This window comes from Crocodylus porosus, unplaced genomic scaffold, assembly GCF_001723895.1.
Source record: "Crocodylus porosus isolate Cpor-Errol unplaced genomic scaffold, CroPor_comp1, whole genome shotgun sequence".
NCBI lineage: Eukaryota > Metazoa > Chordata > Crocodylia > Crocodylidae > Crocodylus > Crocodylus porosus.
This window is the reverse complement of record NW_017728953.1, coordinates 685,837-711,887: the sequence shown is the minus strand read 5'-3', so window position 1 is coordinate 711,887 and position 26,051 is coordinate 685,837. Positions and strand designations below refer to the sequence as shown.

Genomic DNA, 26,051 nt, shown 5'->3' with positions numbered 1-26,051 from the left:
CCAGACTCCCCAGTAGTGCAAAGGAACTGGCCCCTTGTTGTACTAGTCTTGCAACTCCTGCTATTGCTTGGCTTTGTGGATGTGCATTGGCTAAATACATAAATGACCTGTTGGCTAGTGTCCTCTCAATAAGGCAAGCCCAGGCTGCACGTTCAGTAGGAACAAAATGTGTCCTTACTTCCAGAGCCAGCCTTCAAGAATATGGTACCCTGGGTGCACCCAGTATTTTAGCGCACCCCGCCCCAGTCACCAGCAGTGTATGCAGAGGGGTTGGGGGGCGAAGGAACAGGTGTGCGTGTGTGAGGGGCACGTGTGCCCCAGTAGCCGTGGATGGTACTGGCAGGGGACCCTGTGGGCTATCATGGGGCAATGTGTGCCAGCTCACCCAAGATGCTGGCCCCGTGCTGGGTGGCAGGGGCTCAGTGCAGCGTGGCAAGACAGGCAGGCAGCAGGCAGGGCTGCCCACACAGGAAGCCCAGCCGCAGTGGCAGGGCGTCTCCACCCAGCCACTTGCACTGTCATCCTCAGCAGTGGTGGCAGTGGCTGGGGGGGTTGCAGCTTGGCCTCCAGCCCCAGCAGGTTGGTGGTGATGGCGAAGTACTTGGTGCACAGGCCAGAGCTCTGCCACCTTCTCACTGGGCACTGCCGCCTTTCCCTTGGCCCGGCCCTCGGTGCCCTCCTCCCAGCTTATGCTGCCCGGCAGTGCCCGGCCCTGCTGCCACCGCTGCTGGGGGAGGGGGTACATTTTATCCCACTGCCCTGGCCAGCCAGCTCTGGGTGCAGCCGAGGTGGGCAGGCTCCACTACCCAGACCCTGGGATTAGTGGCCCATGCCGCCCACCCTAAGGCCAGCTCTGCCTACCTCCCAGGTCTTTAAGTAACATGGAATAAAATCCTGGGGAAAATGAGCCTGCCTATTTTCACATGTGTTAAGGGCCAGGAGAAAAAAGTGGGGGAGCATAGGTTTACTTTGCATTCACTAAAAGGGCTTAACACTACAGGTGCTTTATGCACCGCACAGCAGGATTTTGCTATGCTTTAGTAACAATACACATTTTTCTTCATGTGAACCTGCCCCAAAAGAACCTCTCTAAGCAAGGACAAAAACCAGGTCTTCCTAACAAAGACGAAGCAGGAAATGTGAATGTTTAGGAAAAACACACGTATGACTTACTTCCATCTTGCACCAGGCATTCGAGGGAATAATGTCTTTCTTGTGACCAAAAAAAAGCCAGGTATGAACACTCATGAATCGTCCATGTGTGAATAGAGTTACGTGGCGGAGACCACGCCTGAAGACTGATGACCAGACAGCAAATACTAACAACTGGCAGCCAGCTAACTTGATTGCAGCCTGACCAGATAAGACCCCATGGTGTAAGATCAATGTTAAGAACTGCCTGGCCAGTGCAAAGGGGAAGAGTGAAGTCCAGAACTGGGGCAGGAATACAAACACGGCTGCTATTTGGGATGCATGCAAGTTCTGCCTTTCCATTTTAACCTTGGGACCCTAAAATACTATATTCAGGCTGGCTAATGAATGCTGGCTTGTTTCAAACAGGCTGTCTGGGGTTTGCATCGGGGGAAAAATGGAACTTTACTCTGACTGTTACCAGCATGAAGGCTCGTGTGTGTATGCCGTTGCACACTCAGCATAAAGGTGCAGTCTCTGCACTCAACCCAATGAACGAGCCACAGTGAGGAAGCCAGTCTCCAAGTGCTGGAAGTGCTGGGCTTGCCGGCACGCAAAGCAGAGGCCCAGTCCTAGCACTGGGAAGGGGACGTTTCCAGAGAGGTAGAGGTCAGAGGCGAAGCACAGGTTGTAGAGCTGCGACTTCGAGAGCACAGTGTGCGTGTCTCAATGTGGAGAACAAAATGGCTGCTGAGCTCTGCACAAAGGAAAAAGAACGTCAAAACCAGAATCTGCAGCTCACTGTAGGCCACACAAGACTATTTCAAGTCCTCTCTGCGGAGAGGTTGAGTTGTTACCGGTGCAAGCAGGACGGAGGAATCCCGGCTGCAAGCCTCTGCTTGCACCAAGCCTCTTCCTCTGCAGAGCTCCCCTTGTCCGCTCACGTAAGGCAAATCTAACTTTTTTTTATAGGTGAGCAAAACCGTCTTGGGGCTTTTATTCCTCTGGTCTTATTCTCCTGGTCAGGACAGGGAGCAGGTTTTTTAGCCAGGCAGAACATCGTTAGGGCTATTTTGCAAGGTCCTGCAGGCTACAGGAAAACGGGGGGTAGGGATAAGGGGGAAATACTTTGCTGGAGAAATGAGTGAATGCGCAGAGCCTGGGGATGGGCTCACTTCTCCACTCCCGTGCAGCGCGCATGGTCTTGGACACCCATGCAACGTGCACCTGCCTTCTGACTGGGTGGTGTTTTTCCTGCACCTTGCAGGGAAGTGCAGGGCGAGGGAGAGGCTGATCAAGAGAGAAGCGGTCCGAGAGACTCGACATTGTCTCGTTAGCCTCGAGGGGCGAGACGGCCTTGAACAAGAGGACGCTCGGCTTCTTCTTAGACTCGGGTCACTGGTCTCTTAAGGCTGCTCTGGTCACAATCATGCTTCTGTGACAAGCCAGGCTGCGTCCCTGTGGTTAGGATGAGTTGGAGCTTTGTGCTCGAGACTCCCGCAAGGAGAGGCACGGCAGTGATGTCTTATTAGCTCACCCTGTGCAATCCCCGGCCAACGCGGGGTAGCTGGCTGACCAAGACATGGGTGGGGGTGCGCGTGAAAGGGTGTCGGTGGCAGGCAGTGGCCTCAGCTGAGCGAGGAGCAGAGCATTGATCTGAGACAGCCGAGGGGGATGGGAGTTGCACGCACACATTATCCACATGCACACAGCATCAGCCTCAACAGCTTCTGCCAGGCAGCACAGCACAGCCAGACTGCAATCGCTGCCTCGGTACCTCCGGAGCTGCTTCCCTCCTCCTCCTCCTCCTCCTCCTCCCTCTCCCTGCTCTGTCTCTCTCTCACACGCGCACACGCACACAGACAGTCTCCCCGAGCCCCTGCAGCACCCGGTCCACCACCACTCACCCTTCTGGGCCCTGCCAGCATGGAGACCATGAATTCCCATGGATTATGCATCTGAAGGAATAACAAGCTTCCAGATAGCCACAGGGGGAGGGATCCATGTGTTTGGCAGGGAGACAGGCTTTCTGCCCGCTCTCTCGCTCCCCCCTTTCTGTATCGCTCTTCTCTCCCTTCAGCTGCATCCTTTCCAGCTATGATCTCCTTTGATTTCCCCGAGCAGCGGCAGTGAGCAGGCTCTTCGGCAGATCCCGGCGCCCACTGGATCACACCCTCCCCGCTCAGGTACGAGAGGGCCGATCGCTGTTTCTTCCTTCCCTCTTTCTGGTTTTTCTCCAGACAGTGGTTTCTGTGGCTCTTGCATCCCTCCGCGAGCACATCTCCTTGGCTCTCTCCTTCTCCTCCAGGCAGGGAGAGGCAGAGAGAGTCTGCCTGCGTGCAGGGACCCCGCGTCCCTTTGCTGCCAGGACCAGCCTTCCCGGACCCGAGCGAACGCGGCCGCGGCCGCTGGCCCTGACTTCAGGTTTGCATTCTTGGTCCTCGGGTCTCTTTCTTGACATGCTGGTGCCATGCAGGGGGGGCGAGGAGGGGAGGAAAGGGGGAGGATCCAGTAAGCCTGCGAAAGGGTGTTTGGGGGGAGCAAGGTGATTAGTGCTGGTGACCGGCACCATGGTGCCAGGTGTAAAAATCAGGGCCGGGAGGGTTAAGGACCTGCAAGGGGCACTGATGAAAACCCCAGGGCAGCGGATCCATCTTTCAGTCCGTTCCTTGGGGCTCGTGTGTGTCAGGGCCTCTGTGCCTTCGCTTTCTTGGCCATCTTAGCGCCCTACGGCGGCTCTGCCGCGGTTTGGGGCCCTGCCAGGTTGGGAGAAACGGCAGCATTCGGGTTGGTCCGTCCAGGTATCTAGCCAGGAATAAGGGGCTCCTCTATTCTTTGCAGAGGGGCCCGTTCCTCAGCTCAGCCCTCACCATGATGGACCTGAAAGTGGATGAGGAGGAGGTGGACAATGGCCACCCAGTGAGCATCCAGGCCTTTGCCAGCAGCTCCACACTTCATGGCCTGTCCCACATCTTCTCCTACGAGAGGCTTTCCTTCAAACGCATTATCTGGACTCTCTGCTTCCTGGGCTCCATGGCCCTCTTGGCCTTTGTCTGCACAGAGAGGATCCAGTACTACTTCCTGTACCCCCATGTTACCAAACTGGACGAGGTGGCCACCACCAGGCTGAACTTCCCCGCGATTACCTTCTGCAACCTCAATGAGTTTCGCTTCAGCCGGGTGACAAAGAATGACTTGTACCACGCTGGAGAGCTCTTGGCCCTGCTCAATAACAGGTGGGTCCGAGGCAACCAAGCCCCCAGGGCACTGCATGAGCCCAGCACGGCCCGTCTAGACAAGACAGGACAGCGCCATTCGTCTGAATGTGCTGCCTACAGCAGGCACGGCGTGCCCGCAGACACGGCGTTTAGGCCATAGGCTCGTCTGCACGGCGCCTTGTGTGCACCCTGTGCCTGTACACATGCTACATGGGTCTCTCCCTGGACACCCCTCTGTCCGTCTCATGCTCCAGTGGAGCGCTATAAGTATTCAGACCCAATTTAATCTCATTCTCTGCACGTACAGCAGTGCCCTCTGCACTGCAGGCCTGCCTGCTCTTGAATGCCCACAGTCACATTCATGGCCATCCTCTTGCATTCGACCATGGGAGTCCCCATGGGAACAAGTAGATGCTGCCGACACCCGTAGCTGGAGAGGGGACATGGTGGCACACTGACTGCAGGCACCCCCAGCACGCCGTGCTAGGGCTGGTGTCACAAGGTTTCCTTTGTGTACGTGTGCGTGTATGAGTGCAGGGTGGAACGGGGCAAGCGCGGCCCTGGCACAGGGTGGCCCAACCCAGATGAAGCGAACAGCCGTGACCGGGTGGCCCGGGCTCTCGCTGGTCCCTGCCAACAGGGGACGATGCTGAGCAGGGTCCCAAGTGGTCTGGCAAGCCAGCCGCATGTCACAGTGAGGCCCCCGTGCCAGAGCTATGGGGCTGATGGACCTGGACGTGCTGGTAGTCCTCTTCGGTCACAGAGTGAACGGCCTGCGTAAGCCGAGCCGAGGCACGGCGGGGGGAAGGTGGTGGGAGACGGCAGTCACGCAATGATCAGGGCTTAGGGAGATGATGCGCTGTTCACCAGCGTGGGGTGGGAGGATGAGGGGCAGCACATAATGTGATGGCTTCACATTTACACTGTGTTAGAAAACAGGCCTGGAGGCCTCTGCCAGACCTCAGTATGGGCCCTTGGGTGCTCCCGTGTTGGCATAAACTTCACGTGTTAGCGTGGGGCTGTGAACTGCCGTGCACTTATCCCGCGAAGTACCTGCTCGCCGCTCCCCACCGTTATCCAGCACCTGCGCCGTGCTGGCTGCCAGGGTTCGACCTCTGTCAGTCGGAAAACGTGACTGGCAGCAGTGCCCGTGCGCCCGTCACTGTGTAATGCGACAGTGGCCACTACCTGTAGCGTGCACGCAAAGTCCATGTGTGTGAACTGGTGTGTACAGGGATGCCTGTTGGATGTAATCGCAACGGCTTAACTCTCTGTCCTAGGCCCTGTAGAGCTGAGAGCTAACGGAGATTCATTAGTTGAAGTGACAAGGGCCTGTGCTTCAGGGTGATACCTTGGCTGTTGCTGTAAGGACTCGGTGGACGCGGTGTGCCGCCTAATCACGCAGGAAGCCCCCCCTGGCTGCAGAGTGGGTCTGATCCGGTCTGTGAGCACCAGTTAGTGTCCCGGAAGATTTAAATCCATATCCGTTTGCTTGTTGCTGTTCTGCGCCCCACCCTGCTCCTGCCAAAGCAAATGGGGAGAAGCTCCCGCTGGCACAAAGATGGCTGCAGGGTCCAACTCTAAGGCAGGCAAGAAGGGATTTTGTTTTCATATGGGTGTTAAGAAGGATTATGTTCAACTCTGCTCCCCTGGTCATTTCCAGCCTGCCTAAATCTCCGTCTCCCCCAGGCACTCTCCAGTGGGCAGTTTTCTTCCTCATTTCCTCTCGGTCGCTAGCTGCCGCTCAGCTCCATGGCTGTGGCTCTTGGTGCTGGGCTGTCAGATGGCAGAGGGGATGCAGCTGGGGCTCGGTGTTGGAGCTTTCGAGGCTGGGCTGCAGAGTGCCTGCTTCTTCCTTGGCACTCAAGCATCCCGGGGAGCTGGGAAGGAGAGTGGTTGCAAATTGCACCTTCCTGCGTCATGGGGCCTGCGTAGCAGGCGCAGAGCCAGCAGCCAGGTGTCCCGTTCGCCTCCCCTTCCACTGTTCACCGGGAGGCCTGTGGTCAGGAAAGGGCAGGAGAGCAGAGGTGGGAGAAGGCTTACAACAGGCTGGGCAACTCCAACCTCCACCTGCTCATCCCCACAAGGCCCCTTGTTGCTCCCGGAGGTTTCACGGCTTTTCTCTCCAGACCTGCCCCTCCTAGGCAGCCACTTGTTCTCCATGCCAGGTAGCCAACACCTGCCACAGCTGCATGCAGCCCCAAGCCCGGCTGTGCAGTGAGGCAGGGCGTGCTGTATGATGACAGTCGTTATAGGCAAATTGCTTGCAAATATGCAAGTCAGTTGCTGAAATGATATTTAAAGGTTGTCACACACACTGGCAAAAAAACCCAACAAAACTTGGCAGCCAGTTGCTGCATCCTCGCAGAGGGCTGTATTTCAGTGCTGGAGGTTGCCGGGTCCTGTGCTGCCGCGGGGCAGGGCTGGAGGTGTCTGGATGCTGTCTGCTGCTTCCTTTCTTGCTGTAATGCAAGGTGAGAGTCTGCCCTTTGCTTTCACGCGCAGCCGCCATGTCAACGAATGGGCCCTTCTCCTGCCAGTGACACCAGAGTCAATGCAGATACAAGTCCCGCGACGCGAGCAGGGCTGCTGGGAGCTGAATTGGACCCAGTCGAATTGCGCGTGAGCAGACTTCCTCCGTCTAAAACTGAGCCGTGTCTCTGTGCACCATCTCTCTCAGGTACGAGATCCCCGACACCCAAATGGCTGATGAGAAGCAGCTGGAGATCTTGCAGGACAAGGCCAACTTCCGAAACTACAAGGCCAAGCCCTTCAACATGCTGGAGTTTTATGACCGGGCTGGCCACGACATCCGGGAAATGCTGCTGTCTTGCTTCTTTCGCGGCGAGGCATGCACCCCAGAGGACTTCAAAGTAGTAAGTGCCTGTTTTTTTTTATTGCCTGCTCCTGCTCCTGTGGAGTGACGTGGCGTCTGGGGCAGTCAGGACTGTTACACTTCTTGCTTGATCTAGGGTTTGTATCCTGAGAGAGGACGTTTTGTGGGAGTACACTGCATGCCATGGCCATGGCTAGCCCTGTTGTGAATGCAGCTGGGCTGGATGGGAGATTTTTGTCGAGATACCCCGTAGTGGGGTGCTCCTTGATACGTCGCATGGGTTCCCTTTGATGGCTTTCATGTGGACCTTGTGTGAGAGAGGACTTGCTGCAGTAGTCTTGCATCATAATGGCTATTTCTTGGGGGTGATATGCTGGAGGGAGGGAAGATCTGGGGAGAGCTGAGGTGTCTTCCCTGCTTGGGCTATACAAGCCCATCCCTCTTTAGCGGTTGACAAGGGCTGGCTTGCTTCAAATAGCAGGTATTGCATAAAAACGTTGGGGAGGCTGGCAAGTGAGGATGTGCTGGCTCTGCTTCCTTCACTCCTCTCGGTGGCTTGTGTGCCATGATGCGATCGGTGTGTGGCAGGCATTTTTGTGGCTCTTGTATAGGCCCTTCTGCAGATGCACAGTGCCCAAGATTCAGAGGGGTTGGCTTGGGGACATGGTATTGCCTAGCATTTTTTTTTGTAGCAAGTCCTGGGGATGAGCAGACCCTGGCTATAACTGGAGCCTTGAGGTGTGTGGAGCAGAGCGGACTTGATGTCATACTGGAGCGGGGGCAGGTGGTATAGAGATACCGTGATGCTGACTCTGGGTGGATGGGTATCAGAATTGTAGAAAATGAGGGCTGGAAGGGGCCTCGGGATGTCATCTAGTCCAACCCCCCTACTCAAAGCAAGACCCCTGCTCAAAAACGTCTTCAGTGGCCTTAATTCAGCAGAATGATGCAAATGAGTGGGTCTACAAAATCACTTTGTAATGGGAAAGCCTGTGTGACCTCCAAGAGATTGCAAGTGGAATATAAATCCCCTAGATGTTGATATTTGCTTTTCTGAAGGCAAATTCCATTCCTTTCACAGCTCCATTTACTAAAACAATCAGCAGCAGCATAGTTAATACCGAGCATTAACTGAATATTAAAGTGCTGTCATTAAGCTGTGCACTTTGCGCCACATTGAGATGAGCAGAGGACCTGGTTGCTCTTAAACCGTTGTTTCAGGCTCTCTCAGACTCAGGCAGACACGGCTACATTAGTTACTCCCAGGTCATATCTAGGGAATTTTTGAATACATGCGGGCTCAAACCTATTTGGGTTTTTTTTAAAGCTGATGCATGGGGTTTTGCAGAATCCGGAGGCTATGCAGACCAGGGACTTCCACACCCGCAGCAAATGAAACAGCGGTGCTAGGACTGGGGCTGGGCTTGGCAGCCCCGGAGAAGCTGATGCTGTATTTCCTGGAATAAAGAAATCTCATTGCTGGAAAGAGCATCCTTACAACACTAACAGCAGAGGGTGGGAGCCCCTGGCTCGGGGAGGCTCTACCTGAGAGCCGTGTGAGATGGGAAGGGTAGAGTGAAAATTCATCCTTGGTATGCACAGAAGCTAAGGTTTGGCATCTTGCCTGAGTTTCCCCCCACTCCAACCATCATTTTGTGCCTGCTCCTCTTTCTGGCTTGTCTTCCAAAACCAGGAGGGCCATACCAGGGGCGACTTTTGGGGGCAATCGCGAGACCTTGGGAACACTGGGGTTGGCTGCTCCTGCTCAACCACGACCTGATCAAGGGCCGTAGCAGCAGATGGCAAGGAGCTGGGTTCGACCACCCCTGGATTTCGGGAGGCACCTGTGCTTCGGAGCCAAGAGGCAGCAGACTTAGAGGCCTGTGTCTCAATTCAGGTGGAGTGGCCTCGTGGCAGCCCCAACGCTCAGGGAGGACTCCCTATTAAGTTCTTGCTATTCTTTGTATTTGATCTCTGTCTCCCCAGCTAGCCTTGCTCTCTCTGTTTGCTGTTTCTCTGGGCTGTAAAATTTGAATCTTTAGCACATTCATGACGGGCGAGGGATTCAGTGCATTCTCTGTGCCATTTCCCCTTCCCCAGAGGTGGCCTGGGGAACTGTCCCCACGAGTGCATCTCAATCCGTGCCACCTCTCCTGGGGGAAACGGGGACCTGCTCAGGTCCCTGCACCCTACTCCATAGCCTCCTTCCCATGGAAAAGCTTCTGTAATGAGATGTCACCGGCGAAATCCAAGGAGAGCGAGCGAGACAAATGACAAGCCTGAGAAACATAAATAGACCCACAGACGCTCCGTGTATCAGTGGAATATAATTTCCAGTCACTCACTTGAGCTTTGTCATCTCCCTCTGTACTATGCAGTGTTTGTTTCGTGCTGACACATGGATCCAATGCACAATAGAGCTCTGTGATCGGTGTCTCTCCTGCTCTCGCTGGGTTCAGCTCGAAATCATACGGTACTACACATTTTGAAAGTTGGCTAATAAATTCAATGGAGGGCACCCGCACCATTTGTTTGAGAGCAGGCTCTGTCGTGGCGCTGGTAGTGAAACGCGGTCCTACTTCCCTGGCGTTCGGGCTGCACCAGGCTGGGTGCCCCTATCCCGCGTCGCCCCAGCCCGGACTGCCGGACTCCGCGTTCGGGGCAGGGGGGAGCTGGAGACCTCTGGACACGGCAGGATGTGCCGTGTTGTTATTTTTAGTGTCTCTTGCCTCCTGGGACTGTCCCGAGGGAGGTGAAGGGGTGTTTGGGGGGGGACTGCATTTAGTGATAGGTTGGTAAGGCATCCGTGGCCTCAGACAGCTGTGACAGTGGCCACTTGCAGTTGTGAGAAGTTGTAGGATCATAGAAAAAGAGGGCTTGGAAGGAACCTCAGGAGGTGTCATCGAGTCCAACCTGCTGCGCAAAGCAGGACCAGCCCCAAGTATCTCATCCCAGCCAAAGCTTTGTCTGCCTGGGTCTTAAAAATGTGTCTGGCCCTTTTCACAAGGGTCAGTGTCTAGGCCCTGTTCCAGGTCAGGTGCTTGCAGCCGCCTCATTATAGTTCCTCTACGGCCCTCTCTGTTAATGTTTATATCCTTTAATTGGTTAGACGGCAGTGGCAGTGTTTCCGCAGTAAGCAACCCCCGCCCATAGCCTGGACCTGCGAATGTGAGAATGGATGCATGTGTTTACTCTTAGAGTAGAGCTGGATAAGTCCTAGAGTCGAGGGACCGGACGGGACCTGCAGGATCATTGAGTGCGGTCCCCTGCCATGGGCAGGGGTTATTGGGCTCGGACAAGCTCAGCCAGGTGCTTGTCCAGCCTCTTCTTGAACACCTCCAAGGATGGCGACTGCACCGTCTCTGCTGGGAGCGTGCCTTATGGAAAAGATGTTCATGTCTGGCCTAAATCTTTCTTCAGTTAACTTGTGCCCATTGGTCCTTGTCCACCCTTGGGGTGCCTTCCCGAAGAGTTGCTCCCCGAGATCTTGGTGCTCACCCCCGACGTACTTGTAGGCGGCCAGCAGGTCACCTCTCAGCCTGCTCCTACTCACACTGACCAGGCCCACCCAGTTCCCGGAGTCTCTCCCCGTGGGGCCTATCCTCCAGCCCCCTAGGCATGCGGGTGGCCCTTCTCTGGACCCTCTCGAGCTTATCCGCGTCCTTCCTGAAGTGCGGTGCCTGGGACCGGACGCCGCACCCCAGCTGTGTCCTCACAATCTCAGCCTTGCAGCCCTGGGCTCCCAAAGGGGCTCTGGGTTGGGATCTGTGCCATGTTTCTGTGTGGCGTGGGGGGCAAGGAGCAGTCCTGGCAGTCACTGAATTGGGTGTTGCTTTCCCTGGCGTCGCGTTGCGCACGAGGCAGTGCTGGCCTTTAGCTGGAGCGTAAACCAGGGCTGCAGGGTTCAATTATAGCCTCTCCCTCAAGCTCTGCTTTGCCACTGGGCAACTTTTGCCTCCTCTCTGTTCCTCAGTTTGCCCATCTGAGAAACAGGGTAATTGGCACATCTCATAATTGGAGAATTAAGTGTATTATTATTAAGAATTAATACCTAGTAGCTTTGATATGTAAATTAAGGGGTTTGAGGTCCACAGTGAAAGCTTCCCATTAGCCTGTGAAGTATTATATTTTTGTAGCTAACAATGGCAATATGTACCTCCAAGCCGGCCATTCCCTAACGACCGGCTTGGTGGAAGGGATGTTTTGTCAGTCATGGTCTATTTACTGGGTTTTCCTTCCTCTTCCTGATGGTCCTTAGTAGAGAAATGAGGTTGGCATTAGCCTTGGGGTACAAGCCTTGATTGCTTCCATGCGCACTTCTGAACGGCCCTGGGTTTGAGACGTATCCAAGGGCTTTTCAGTACCTGAAGCGTAATCAAGGGTCCTGTCCCTGTGGGTTACGGCAACGGGAGCCCTGTGGCCTGCGCGGACAGTAGCAGCATCTCAATGTCAGCACTGGCTGATGGGAGGCGGTGTAATGAGAGAGCGCGCCTGTACAGTTTTTGTTTTTTGGGGTTTTTTTAATCAGTAATTTGTGATGAATTGGGTAGTGTGCAAGTTATCATTGATCTCCAGTGGATGGAAGCAGAACTGCTCCGCTGTGTGTCATAAACCCTGTACTGCTGGCAGCTGATGGAGATTTCTCATTAATTTATATGGCAAGGGGTGGGGTTTGGGGGAACAGGAGGATCTCGGTTTTGTTCGGGAGAGGCCTCGGCCGCCCAGTTTGACACCAGATTGGTGCGTTCGGTCTCGGCGGTGCTGCTCTGGAACGTCCCCTGCCTCGCTTCTCGCGCTTGTGGGGGGACAGCCAGAATTTATCAGCGGCTGCTTCATTATTAGTGTCTCGGTTTTTATTCCTTGCAAGCAGGTTGCGATGATTTAACACATTTGATTAGAAGAAGCTGGCTCAGTGCGGTGTTTATGCTGCTCTTTGGATTCCCCTTGCAACCACATGCATGCAGGTTTTGAGCATAATGTGGAAGAAGACGCCTGTGCTCTAGAGTCCCTGTAGCTGCCGCTTCCCTTCTGCTGAAATAGTTATGAAGGATGTGGCTGTGTTTTCCCCGCATGTAGCTCCAGGGGCTTTGTCAGGGGTGTTTGTGTGTAGTATCAGAAAATCATTTACTTGAGGAAAATGATGTAGCCATGCATGTCTCCCTTCCCAGGGCTGCTGCACTCTATCTATCCATCCAGCCATATATACCCTTCGCTTACTCTTTTTCTTCCTCTTTCCCAGCTTCTTTCTTTCCATCGTTCCCCCACTCTTCATTTATCACTCTTCGCACTCTCTCTCTCTACTCGGCCCCAGGCTAATACTACAGGGAGTTTGCCCAAGCGACAGCAGAGCTGTTCTAGGAAATACCCAGCTGCACAGAATGGAAAAAGCCCCTTACAGGCTTCAGTATATCACTGGAGACACTTTGAAGGGATTCTGGTGTCACTGTATTACTTAGTGCTGCTTATCCAGTTTGTAATTCATATCCTATTATCTTGGAATGAGCCCTGGGGCAGGCTTTTCCCGGAGCATTGCATCGGAGTTTGCCTTTGTATTAAGCCTTTAAAAGCAGTAATCCAAGAAAGGAGTAAGATTTTTTTTTCTTCTCCACAATGTGAGAAGCAGGAACATCTCTCTCTCTCTCTTTTTTTTTTTAAGTGAAAGATGGAAAAACCTGTCAGAGGCTTTTTAAGAGGTTTTCTTAAAGGTTAATTTCTGCTGCCTCTGCCTTCCTCCTCCCAGCTTGGATCACTTCCACCAAACTGTACTGAGCTGGGTTTGGTGCCACAGGCTCATCTCTGCATGGGCAGCTGCAGCTTCGACTGCATTAAAAGACGAGGTTGGCTCATGCTGGGGACCGTGCGAAAGAGCCTTTCCCAGAGAAATCGGGTGCAGCGGAGCCGCGTGGCGTACTCCTGTGCACCGTGCCTTGCAGCCCCCTCCATAAGTGTCTGGAAGTTGTGTTCAGCTGCAGACGAGGCAGCCTTCTTCCCTCGCCAGCAATAGCGAGCAGAGGGTCCTGGACCCAGACCCACCTTATTCTTAGCTTCTTGAAGGGACTTAGCACCTGGCAGATTCAGGCCCTGGGTTCCCAGCTGCGCCTTCTTCATTCACAGGCATTTCTGTCTGCTTTGCTATTCGGGACGCTGTCCTGGAATAGGAATGGGAAAAGTCCTGGCTGGAAGAGAGGAAAGAGGGGTCGCGAGAGGGCGGTGACTGGGGTTGCGGCACGCTGCAGGGCAGAGGCGAGGAGACGGGAATCAGGTTGTTAGTTATTGCTGTCTGAGCAGTATGGCAACTTGGGCTACGATCTGAGTGTGACTAGTTAATTAATTAGACCCAATCACCTGTGTCGGTCTCCCCCCTCCAAATGTACAACCCCGCAGAGTTGCCAGTGTTCAAGACCTGGCTATTTTACATCTTCATCTGATGTCAGAAACAGGTCTCCGGGCTCATACTTCCTTCACCACTGTTGCCCCTCCCGATGCTGGCCTCTTATAAGTGCAACCCTGCAACCCTATAAGTATCAAACCTGCTCCTGCCTTTTTTTTCCCTCCTTGTCCTCCAGCCTTTTTTCTTTTTCGGTTGCGGCTGCCCACTTTCCAGCTATGGTAGACACCAATTCCTCTTGCAGATCTCCGCCGTCCCATCAACTTTTAACTTCGCCCCTCTGTGTTAGGGGCAGGAGCAGTGTCTTTCTCTGCACATTCAGCGCTTCTCTCCTCCCAGAGTTTGGAGAAACTTGGGCGCAGATGAAAAGTCTCTGATAAATGAGGGGGGCGGCAGATGACCCAAAAGTCACATTTGTGACACCGGACTGGGAGCCCCTCGCGGCCCTGTGTGGGTGGAGGAAGTCAACGGTAGTTTTGCTGGAGACTAGCGAGGGAACAGAAACTTTGCCAACCTCTTCTGCGGTGTCTGATTCTCGCTGGCTGCGTGTGCAGTCTCCCTGTCATCCCGTGCATTTCCTGATGGCTGTATCTCAAGACAAATAGCCTTTAGATGCACACAGCCCTGCCTGGGAACTCAATTCATGAGCAAACATTGTAGACAAGCAAGCCTATGCCCTGAAACAGCAACGCTCCTGCTCCAGCTGGGGTGCAGCAGTGACCAGCTGGAAGCACCGGTGTCAGACGGCATCACAGACACCCGCACGGGGGCTCCTGGTCCCCGCATCGCCTGGCTGTGCACCCGTCCGAGCTGGGCAGACACCAGAGCCAGCGTAACAACAGTGCTTAGCGCTTACACCCAGCATTATAAACACGCAGCCCTCTTGGGGGACGTTACCTCCCCCTGAATTGCTTAAGGTCAGACATCGGGACAGGGGCAAAGCCGAGACACCCCACAAAACACCAGAAGCGGGGATTGAACCCGGGAGTCCCAGACACTCGGTCCCCTGGTTGCGGCCTCTGGGTTTACATGCTGTAATTTCTCACCAGCCTGCGTCCAGCTCTGCTCGCTCGTGCTCTTTGAATGCTTGTTTGCATGTGCTCTTTGATTTAATTCTCTCGCACTCCTTCTCTTTTCCTCTGGCTCCCTCTCTCCTGCCTACATGCTTTGATGCGTCTCTCTCTCCAGGCTTGTTCTGCTGACTCAGCTCATCAGAATTAACAGCTGAGCAACTTTTGGCAGCGGCAAAGAGGCTGGAGCCTGGGGAAGAAGGTGGCTGTCTCTGCGCCCTTGCGGGAGGAGCTGCTCTCTCTTTCCCAGCCCAAGCCCACGCCGCCCTTCTCCTGCACAGCCCAGGAACTTTCTGCCTCTGGGTTTTGCTGTCACTGGGGAAGAGGTCAAGCCCTTCCTCCTGGCACACTCCACACCCTCATCACCCCAGTGCTGTCCGTGGTGTCAGGAGCGTCCGGCTCTTGCACGCACACCGGTTATCCAGCTACCCGAGAGCAGGGCTGTTCAGAGGTGCCGGAGGAGCTCGCGTTGTGAGGTCTCGGGCTCATCTGGCTGAAGCAGACTCTTCCTTGGGCCTGGGGAAAGCTTTGCAGGATTGGCCTTTGGCAGCCATTGGCCTCGGGGGTCCTTGAGGCTCCCTTCCAAACCAGATGGGACCACCTCCATCCAACCTGCCTCCCCTCTCACGCCCCAGGGGAATCGCCATAGATTGTGCATCGCTGTAGACATTGTCTGTGACCCCCAAGTACCGTGGCCAGAGCTGCCGCCTGTCATGGGCCGCTCATCTTTTCCCATGGCCTGAATCTAAGCGGCACCCAAAACAAAGGGCAGCTAACAGGAAACGCAGCAGTCGGGTCTTAGCACAGCGCGATACGTGTCAAGCGAGGTAGGAAGCAGAGCTGTCGCCCAGCGGGTGGAGACGTGTCAAGTTTAAGCCCCAGCGGCGAGGGGCAGTGCTCCAGTGGGCTTGGCGCTGCCCCTGGGACTGTGAGATTTGTCTGACTCCTGACACGCAGCATGGGCAGCTGCGATTGTCCCCATTTCACAGACCTGCACATCGAGTCCGGAGTGGGGAAGGGGCTTGCCTAACTGAACGGAGCGGTGTCAGCATCCCAGCTCGGGTTATCACCTCTGAGCTACTAGCTCCTGGCTCCTGTGCCTCGCTGCCCCACAGAACTGGCTTCAGGCCCCAGGAGGTCCTGGCGCCCAGACCGGCGCTGAAAGCACTAACCTTCCCTGCCTGCAAAACTTGGGTGAGAGGCCAGGAGTTTTTCTCAGCCCACAGAGTGCTCAACATCCTCATGTACCCTTCTGATTTGGGAAGAAAGGCTGCCCCCCCGCTCCTTCCCAGCCTCTTCTGCCCCTGTGAGAGCTCCTCGGTTGGAGACGGCATGACGTGACATTTCACTCGGCCCCGATCTGTAAAGAGGGTCAGGCCAGTCCCTTGTCACAGCCAGCCGGGCTCTGCCAGGTGGGTGCCCAGGTGATTCCTCAATTACACAGACCTCTGCAGGCATCCAGGAAGCCTATCTGCATCCAGCCAGGGATGCTGGGCTTGGTTGCTGTGGCAACAGGGCTTGTTGCCCTTTTTTTTTTTCCTTTTTTTTCTTTGCATCGGTCCCTTTTTGCAGCTATTCAACTTTGGTGCCTTTGTTTCCAAGCAGGGAGGGTTGTGGGGAGGAGGGGGAAGACACAGCTGAGGACGAATGGGGAAATGCTGGCTGCATGCTGATGATGGCCAGCGCGGGGAGGGGATGGGAAGAGCCGCGGCCCCATTGCCAAGCTCCACGGCACTCGCACACTGTGGATCACAGCTGCTGTGTTATCTGTCCCCAGCAGAAGGGAGAGTTTGGGCGAGACACAGCGAATGCAAATGAGGCCCTGTCATTACTGTAATAACCATGAGAGCTGATAAGGCGGCAGCGCCTGCCTCCTACCTGTAATCCCCGGGGGGGCTGATTCAGAGCTATCAGCATCCACAGCAGCCTCCCTTGGGGTGCAGAGTACCGCAGCGCCCTGCCTGAAGAGCCCTGTCCACCTGTAGTGCCCGTGTGGCAGTGCCCTGGCCGGGGTGGGACCCGGTTGCATGCAGCCCCGAGATCCGTGTTGTGCCGGTGCAGCGTTAAGGACCTTTCCTGCGCTGCACGTTTCATACGGGCTGGCTGGAGTGAATGGCAGAGTGGGAGGAGGCAGCTTCTCCTGCATCAAGCATGCCTTGCTATGAGAGAGGGCTGCAAGGAGGGGGCTCAAGGCCTTGGTCTCTTCCTGTGCCCCCTCTGCGCTGGGGACCACCAGCACCAGTTAGGAGCAGGCCTGTTTTAGCTGTGGTTGTCTCTCAGCCAAGCAGAAACAGCCCTGTAGACTCCTCTCACCCAGGCAGCAGGGCCCTGGGAGGAGGCACAAAAGGAAAAGCCCCCGCGTATCCCCCCTCCCGTTCCCATCAGCCGTCCAGTGCCTTGGGAGCTGGGGCTGGTGGGGAAGCTCGGTGTCCTGGGCCTGCCCTGCCCGGAGCGATGCTTGTCCCGCTCTGCGTGGGGGTCTTGGTAGGGGGCCCTTCGGCGCACGCGCCAGGCGGGTCTGACTCTCTTCCTGGAGCTGACGCCATCTGTTCACATGGCTGCCGTCTCCCGTGCGCAGCACAGCTATCGCTCGCGCCCCCCTCCGCCCTGCGAGCCGAGGAGTCCCTGACTGGCGCAGAGCTTCGGGCTGGATGGGCCTCTCTCCAGAGGAACGTGGTCCTGGGCAGTCCTGCCGGCCCCTGTCCCCACGGGGGTGCCACCCGAGCCCGCACGATGCGTTATTGTCCACCTAGGGTTTCTGGTCCGCTCCCTTGGTTGCACTTCCCCAGCATCAGCACCCTAGGCTGGCTGTGGCTCTTCCCTCTGCTCCCAACTCTTCTATACTCTTAACCCCTGTGCCCGCTCTGCCCTCAGGTGCCCTCAGGTGCCCTTCACAGGCATAGTCCTGCCTCTCGGGGGACAGGCCAGGATGCTGGAGCCAGTCCGACCTCGGCCCACTCGGTCTTAAAGGACTGCTGCTGTGCTAGCCTGCAGAGGAGGGCCTAGCTGCACAGGGACACACGGGAAAAGAGAGAGCTCCGTTTCCAGGAATGCACCGCTTCGCCCTGGGCTGCAATATAACGGCGGAAAGGATTTGCAAAGCTCAGGTTCCTCTTCAACTTTAGTGGAGGTCAGGAGGGTAGAGGAAAGGAGTCCCGCCCCGTCCCCGGCATTGCAGTACAGACCAGGCTCTTTTGGTGGAGCATCAAACACAGTGGAGCAGACGGGACAGTGGTTATACCAGTACAACAGGACTGACCGGGCGCTGGTCAGGTATGGTATGGCCGTCCTGTGCCGCTAGGCAGGGCAGGATAGCGAGGGGAATACAAGTCCAGGAGCTTCTGACGAGCCTCCAAGAAAACCCCTGCTCCCTCTGTTTCGCGAGCACAGGTCTCGGGGGCGCAAGGGTTCAGAAAGCAGCAGAAAAACCCTCACCCCCTGCCCTGAGATGGGCATGCCTTTGTGCTGCCCTCACCGATTCGGAAGTGCTTTGCGATGTGAGGGAGACCAGTGTTTGCACTGGCTGAGATAAGGGGCTGCCCCGTGCTCCTCCTGCACCAGGGAGGCCTCCAGTATCCTTCTGCCTCCAGCAGAGATGAGGAGACGAAGGGCACCATGGCTCAGGTGTGCAGAGCCGCCCACAACCATGGCCACGCCTGGCAGGGGTGGAGGCTACCTGGCCTTTTTCTTCCTTCCCCATCACCGTTGCAGCTGGTTCCTGCAAAGGAGGCCCATCTGGTCCAGGCCCCTAACTCCCCAGCAGTGGTCTCAGCACCTCTGCCACTGCTGGGGAGGGAGGGCAGTGCCCTGGAGAGCAGGCAGTGCGTCGGGGTAAAACTGGGGCTCTCCTCCCCTGGGCTTGAGGAGTCAAAGCTCTTCCCTGCTCTCGTCAGACTTCTTGGGCACTCATCCAGAAGGGGACCTGGATGAATCTCGCAGCGCGTCTGGAGAGTGGAAGGAGCCTCCAGGCAGCGGGCGGAGGAGATGCTGCCGGCTCTGCACCGCGCAGAGGCCGCTGCGTGTGTGCACACGGCAGGTTGGGGCACGGGCCATGCTGGTTTGACTCCTCCGGATACGCCTGCATGCTTCTGTCTGAGCGTGACGCCCCGCTGCTGGGGCAGGCGGTTTGCACAAATATGCCCCTTCCCAGTGAGCCTGCATATGGGCCCCAGCTATTTCTAGGGGACATCCTCAGGAGGATGTAGAGGATCTCCTGTGGGCACAGGGCAGCCTCTGCACCTGCCCCATGTCCTGTGCTTGTGGCAGAGGGGAGACCCCCATGCCCAGGGGAGAGCTCTGCTCTCCCATGGCAAGATGAGACCTGAACAGCCCACTCCCAGCCTCTGCCTTCGTGAGTGGCCAGGACTGCTGCCCATGTCTGCTACTAAAACCTCAGTCTTATCTTTGGCTTTGCCAAGGGCCGCTTGTATGGACCCTGCATAAAGAGCCACAGGGCTGTGGATCGTGCTGTTTTCATGCTAGGAAGCAGAACATCCTGCTTTAAGGGACCGTGGGGCCATGCACCTGGCACAGGGGGTCTGGCTCCTGCTAGGTTTTATTGGCTTTATTGTTGGTACTTGTACTGGGGAACTGATTTTTTTTTCTTCTTCTTTTGGAGCGTCAGGGAGGCTGTGAGATGGGGGAGCAGGCACCCGGCTGTGCCGCCCCAGGCCAAGCAGGTGGAGTGGCTTGGGCAGCCTCCCAGGCAGGGCACCCCTGCTCCTTTGGGCTGGGTCTCTGCCCACGTGGACTGAGATGGGGCCCAGGTCCTTGTGGGGCTTCCTAGAAAACCTCAGATAGAGGAGACCCAACTCCCAAAGTCCTGCTGGTCCAGGTGCGCGCCCCCGCAAGCTTGGACACCTTCGCTCGCAGACCCAGCATCCTTTGACTTCGGTGGGGGCCAGGTGCAGAGGATTATAGGGTGCAGGGGCCAAATACTGGTGGCAGCGAGAGGTTCAGAGCAGGAGGGGCAGGAGAGGTTTCGGAGAGGATAGCGGGGTACAGTGTTTCAGCCTCGGGTGTGCAAAATCAGAAAGGACCCCTCCCCCCAGTCTAGTAACATTGGCTTCGTGATCAGGGGCTATCACAACATAAAACATGCCGCTGGGCTCTTTCTGATGCCGGGAGGCTGCGGGGCTCTGCCCATGTTTCCAAGCTTTCCCCTGCCCCGGGCACATGGGGCTGCAGTTGTGCTGGGCCCCAAGCTCAGGGCCCCCAGCATCAGATCTCTCCTCCTTTCAGTGGGAGGTGGGACCGGGCCCTGTTTCTCGCCGCAGCGGGGCGGGGGGCTGGGGCGGGTTTCTTTGCTCTGGAGGTGGAGGCGGGTGGTACCCCTGCTCCATCTCTGTCCCCGGGGCGCGCTCACTGGCACTTTCATTAGCAGCTGCAATTGATGCTGCTTGCCTGCTACTTCATAATTCATGAGATGAAGCTCTGGCTCCCTCTTCAGCAACCCCAGCCCCTGCTCCGCAGAGACCAGGCTGCCCATGGAGGAGGGACCAGGCAGGGGGAGGGGATGCTGAGCAAGGGACAGATATTGCAGGGGTGCGGGCGGCGGGGAGCAAGCTCCTCATGGGCTCTGCCTTCCTGCTCCCCTGCCTGCCTTGCTGGTAGCATGGCAGGCCCACGAGAGGAGGGGGGGAGGTGTTTCTCTGCCTCCTGCTCTCCCTTTCCAGCGTGCGAGGGCCACGGGCAGGGCTCAGAGGCTGCCTGGCGTTCGCGGTTGGGTCAGGTCCTAAGAGCGGACAGCATGGTGGTAACCAGCACGTATCCTTGTGGTCCCACGGGTGCGCGCAGAGCAAGCCGGGGATGGCTCCCGGGGCCCACTGCAGCTCTCTGAACTCTTCTGGCGTTCTTAAAAATTCAGCGGGTGATGGTGGCAAAGCCACAAGGGAAGGCGTCTTCTGTTTTCTTCCCTTACCAGGCCCCTGCCTATCCTTTCTCTCCCTGGCAGCCCCAGCCCCATCCAGCCTCCACTGCCTGCACCCAGCCTGTCACCCTCCGTGCTGAGGGATGGGGCTGGGCTTGGTCCCATGCCGTCACCCCAGGCCCAGGCCCACACTCCCTGAGAAATGGGGCTTGGCCCTGCAGCTTGCACATCGCTAGGTGCTAGCCTTGTGTCTCAGGCTCTGCCCGCACCCCTGGGAGCGCCAGCAAGCAAGGGGCAGCCGTGGGAGCTGGTCTGCTGCAAGCCCTCTGGGCCCCGGCGCGGCTCTGACTGGGGGCTCCCCTCATCCCTATTTCGGAGGCCGGTGCAACAAGCCCATGCGAGGGAAGCGTGCCCCCGCGACGGCGTGGCCTGTGCTGAGCAGCAGCTGGCCTGCCCACGTCGGGCCTCTGTGTCGTCCCCCCGGGCACGTGCTGCTGTAGCCCCTGGGAGGCGGCAGGGAGGAGAGCCCAGCTGGGCCAGGGACAGAAAGGACACACAAACTGGTTTAAGTGAAATCCGGAACAGAGTATAAGTTCAGCGCACGTAAACCAGTTTTGAAATGGCCAAAACCGGTTTAAGGTAAGTGTCGTTTCCGACTGAACTGATTTGGGGCCGACTGGTTTACGCAACTTCTGTCCCAGACCGGGAGGGCTGTAGCCTGCCAGCTGGACCTGCAGCTCTTTACCATGCCCATCAGCCCCGCTGACCGCGTTAGTTTGACTGTTCGCCTTCGACTGTTGGAGTCAGTGACCCGTGTAGCAGGCCAGCAGTTGTGGATGATGAGGGGGTCAGGGTAATGAGGCATGACGTATGAGGACTGGTCCTGGCAAGAACCAGCTCTCGCTGCCCGACACCCTCTCCCCAGGTCCCTCTAGTCAGGGCTGCGAACCCGGGCACAGGACACAGTGGTGGCCTGGCAGCAAGGGCCCGTGAGCGGGGGCTGCGCCGCTGGTCTGAATCCTGCCTGGGCATGGACCGCTGCACATCTCCATGGGAGCCAGGTTTGGTGGGTCCCAGTCTGCTTCCAGTACAGAAACCAGCCCAGTACAGCGTGGACTGGGTTCATGTTGGCAGCCGCAGAAGGGGGCCAAGAAGAGAGTGAACACCTCCAGGACTTGCAGGATTGCAGTTCATATTAACCCTGGATTAAGTGCTGGCATGCCTCGGAGCCAAGCTTGGTCATGGTATGCTGGCTGGGCGGGAGTAGGCAATAGCACGGCTGGGGCTGGGCTTGTGCTGGGTTTGCTGTCCGGGGTGTCCCCAGCTTGTGGGCAGACCTTGTGCAAGGGGGTCTGACACCCCAGCGCCTGGACGCAAACTCATCACCTGCACTCGGATGCTGTCCCTGGCTCCAAAAGCAGAGAGGGATGGCATCCAGCCCCCTGGAACGGGCTGCCGGGAGTCGTCAGGATCGGTGCCCTATTCCTGCGGTAGAGCCTGGAGTCCGGGCTTTGTTCCTCCATCCCGCCTGTCACTCGCCCAGCTCATTTTCAGAGGCCGTGTCAGCCTTCTCCCCTCCCCTGCTGCCGTGGTGGAGCAGCATTTTGCAGCGCGTGCCTTTGCTGGCGCTGTGGCAGCAGCACATTTATTACCCCTATCGCTCCCTCAGAAATGACTTGACAGAATGTGCTGCGGTCGGGAGTTCGGAGGCTCGATATTTCACGAGGCCAGAAAGTGCTGATGCTCGGGTTTGATACGTGAGACAGTCGGAGGTGGGCAGGAAAGTTGTGCTTCCAGGTTTTCTATTTTGACGCTGCGGGTTGATGCACGACCTGGCCATAGCTCGTTAAAGTAGAGCTCCGGGTTTGTGTACGTGAGAGCTGTCTTCATCCCACGCACCCTTAATCGCCTCTCCTCCCAATCTGAAACCAACAAGTTCGCTTTAATTTATGACCGCTAAAGGACACAGGTTTGCAGGAGCCAAACTTGTATGTGTTAAAGTGAGAGTTTCAGGACAGCAGCCCAACAGGCCCCATTTGGTGCCGTTCGTTGTGGTAGTGGCCAGCTGGCAGGGCAGCACCGGAGCGCCGTCATGCTCAGGACAGAACAAAGGGTCAAATTCTTGGGTTTGCTTGTTTGGGTTTTTTAACTTCCTTTGTCCCCGTCAATGAAAACAGAAAGAATTGAGTAAAAATCCAGTTCACTTGGTACCACTTATGAGATGTGACACTCCCCTCCGCCCCCACCACTGCAGCGATGGGCCACGGGGCTGGGGCTCCGGAAATGTGGTTCACTTCTCCGCTCACTGCAACAGTGCATGATATTTTTAGCTAGGGAAAGCAAGTTTGTTGGCCCCTGTCTCTGTTGCAAACCGCTTGGGCTACGTGCTGTCTCATCCGCACAGGTGCAGTGCCCGGCATGGTTGCCCCAATCGTGGATTGAGGCCCTCTGTATGGTGCCGTCCTCTGGACAATAGGAGCCGTACCATGATAAGCCGCAGGGCTTTGAACATGACTCTAGTGCGCTAACATCTTCCACCAGGTGTTGCCTGAGGCAGCGCTTCCTAGTGGATAAAGCGCTCGGCTCTGGCACCCCAGCCTTTTTCTTTGCCCCTGGCCTGCTGCATGACTTGCTGTCATTTCTGATTTGCAGAGCAACCCCGGGCACCTGTGCAGTCACCTGGGGGAGGATGTCCAGCAGCAGGGAAGCCCGAGGATGTGTGTGCTTGCCCTTGATGCCTGTGATACTGGCAGCACACACATCGCTTTGATAACTGCATTGGAAATGACCTGCTGGGTGTCTGGCCATGCCACAGTAAATATGATCACTTCATTCATGCTTTTTGCCAGCCTGTGCAAGCACATTTCTGAATGTCTGGGTAAGGACATGGAAGCCTGCCAGTCTGGACCATTCACTCCCTAAACGCTGCAAACGGAGGGAGTTGCGGAGGAAATGAAAAGTTAAAAAAAAAATAAAAAATCAGATCGGGATAAGAGGCCAGGTGCTAGAAAGCGGCGTTGAGCCGAGATAGAAGCGTGGGGTCCTAATTAGTTAGTAACCACTGTAAAGAAAGACAGAGCCAGCAATTCCTTTGCTGCTACTTCAGTTTGAAACGGGACGCCGTGCCTTCGCAGCATCCCTTTAACTCTTCCCCCACAAAGCCAGCTTCCTTGACACCCTTCACCACCGATCTGCGAGCAAAACTTCAGGGAACGCAGGCTAATCCTGCTCCCAGGGAGGGGATTTTGTTGTGATGTTTTGGGGGCGGAGGGGCATCAGAGACACGGATATGAACACCATGGGATTAAAAACGCTGGCCATTGACACGCAGCTCAGGGGCTGAATTCGTGCTGGAGAGAATCGGGTTTGACATGGGAGGTTGCCTCGCTGCTTCTTGCTCCTGCCTCCCTCGGTGCTGAATGCGCTTCAGTCCCTGCAGAAGGAGGGCAAGTCACTCAGTCTCGCTGGGGCCTTGGTTCCCATCTGCACAGCACGGATAAGAGCACTGCCCTCCGGCACCAGGGGCTGTGGGGATGAATGCATGAAAGATCATGAAAAAATGCCATCGGGGCTCATGGACAGAGGTGATATCTTTTATTAGACCAACAAGATTTTTTGCAACAACAAAAAAAAAATTCTTCCATTGCAAGCTGTTGGGCACAGACACCCTTCATCAGGCATCAGAGAGAAGATTGTGCAAGTTCTCCTGGGTAGAAATGAAAGTTCATATTTCATAGGATTTCGCAGAGGGGCCAATAGATGGAAAACCCCTCTGGGCAGCAGTTCATGATCTTGCAGAGATCATGAGATGCTCAGACGCAACAGGGCCCCCGTGCGTGGGATAGGGCTGGGGCTGTGTGACCTGAAGTGCATCGGGATGAGGGGATGCGTGTGTGTTGGGGAGGTGCTGTGGCGTGCAAATTAGTGTACATGGTTTTCCCTCCTAGATTTGCCTAATTCTGTCCTCTCTCTCAGATCCCAATCCACTTGTTACTGAATTAACACCCCGCTCCCCAGCCAATAGGCCTGTCAGCCTGAGCAGGAAGTATTAAGCTCGCTCCCCATCCTAAGCCCCTTCATTTTTTTTTTACTCAGTGTGGGAATTGCCATAAAGGAGTATGGATTTCAGAGCGTGGCCCCATCTGTCCGTGCTTGGGCGGGAGAAGGGAAGACAGATGTATGGGGCAGGTAGCACCCCACGTCTCCCACCTGATGGTTTTCCAGCTGCTCCTGAACCCTTCAGCCCCAGGCAAGGTGCCGCACTGGGTTGGGCTGTCCCAGGCTCGGCAGCGCCAGGATGCAGGGCCCCAGCTCACCTGTTCCCATTGACGGCTTCTCGAGGTGGGGAGGGGTTGAATCTCCATCTTCAGGAAAGCCTGGCTCTATCGAATGTCTCTCCCAGGCAAGGCTAAGGGCACAGCCTGGGCTGCTGCCCGCCCCAGCCTCTCTCTTCTTTTGGCCCAGGGAGCTGATATGGTAGGCGCACAGTCTGGGAGCCCTGCGGTGAGTGGAGGTCCCCTATAGCGAAGTGTTAGTGGATAATCACAGCGCCTGACTGGGAAGCAGCTCCAACACAGCTAGACAGACCAGGCTCAGGAATTAGTGATAGCCAGATATTTCCTGAAGCTACAGGCAGTAAATAAAGCATGCAGACCCATCCGACTTGTTCAGTACAGAAAAGCAGCCCTTGATGCTGAGCCTTGATGCTGAGCTGAAAAGCAGCCCTTGATGCTGAGACATGCATTACATGGCTGTACTGTGATGCTGGCTGGCAGGCATTTGCTTTCCTACAGTCAGGGCTGTTCCCGGTGTGCTGTGAGTTAGTCCCCTTTAGTGAGAGCGATGGGCCTGGGCATTGGGGGCAGAGGGTCTGCACTGGTTTTGCTGATGACAGCTGTGCAGCACCTGAGCACCAAAGAACTTGATCGCCCAGGGGATGCTGGGCTGCCGCGCTGCATTTTGGGCCCACCATCCCTCACCCAACTCCTTGGCCTCTTGGGATCCTGAAAGTCTCTGCATTCAACTTTCCCAGGTGAAAACAGGATGCAGGAGCCGGAGTCCCATTTTCAAATGCGGTGTCGGCCCTCGGGAGCCAAGTGTACAAATCCCTTTTGAAAATGGCACCTGGGCTCCCAGATGCACGGCAGATGCAATGTGAGGGGTCCTGGCCGGCTCCTTTTGGCACAGCTGTGTTCTCCATGGCTGCGGGACATGCAAACGGTAATCGTGGTATAATGCCCTTCTGAGACTTGTCTTCTAAACATTGCTATAGCTTTGTCATGGAACAGCTGCTGCACTCCACCCCAGAGGTGGCTGCAATCCAGCAGAGTTAAGCAGCCTCTGTGCACAGTGCGGAAGATGCACAGTTAAAAGCACTTTGGGATCTGTCTGGAAGAAAAGCTTTCCAGAAGTATAAAATAATAGTTTCATAGTTTCCTGGTTTCTAGGGTCAGAAGGGACCTGAGTAGATCATCTAGTCCGACCCCCGCCATGGCAGGAAAGAGTACTGGGGTCAAATGACCCCAGCTAGATGTTCATC

At 56.1% G+C, this 26,051-nt stretch overlaps 1 protein-coding gene across 1 annotated transcript in view; it reads left to right on the top strand.

Annotated features, from left to right (window-relative positions):
- The first annotated feature begins 2,890 nt into the window (after positions 1-2,890).
- ASIC1 (acid sensing ion channel subunit 1) overlaps positions 2,891-26,051 on the top strand; it is a 63,335-nt gene continuing 40,174 nt past the window's right edge. Inside the window, exons 1-4 of the mRNA XM_019556420.1 lie at positions 2,891-3,317; positions 3,440-3,555; positions 3,973-4,367; positions 7,030-7,225. Of these exons, the coding sequence (XP_019411965.1) occupies positions 4,003-4,367; positions 7,030-7,225 (561 nt within the window). The 5' untranslated portion in view covers positions 2,891-3,317; positions 3,440-3,555; positions 3,973-4,002. The remainder of the gene's footprint in view (positions 3,318-3,439; positions 3,556-3,972; positions 4,368-7,029; positions 7,226-26,051) is intronic.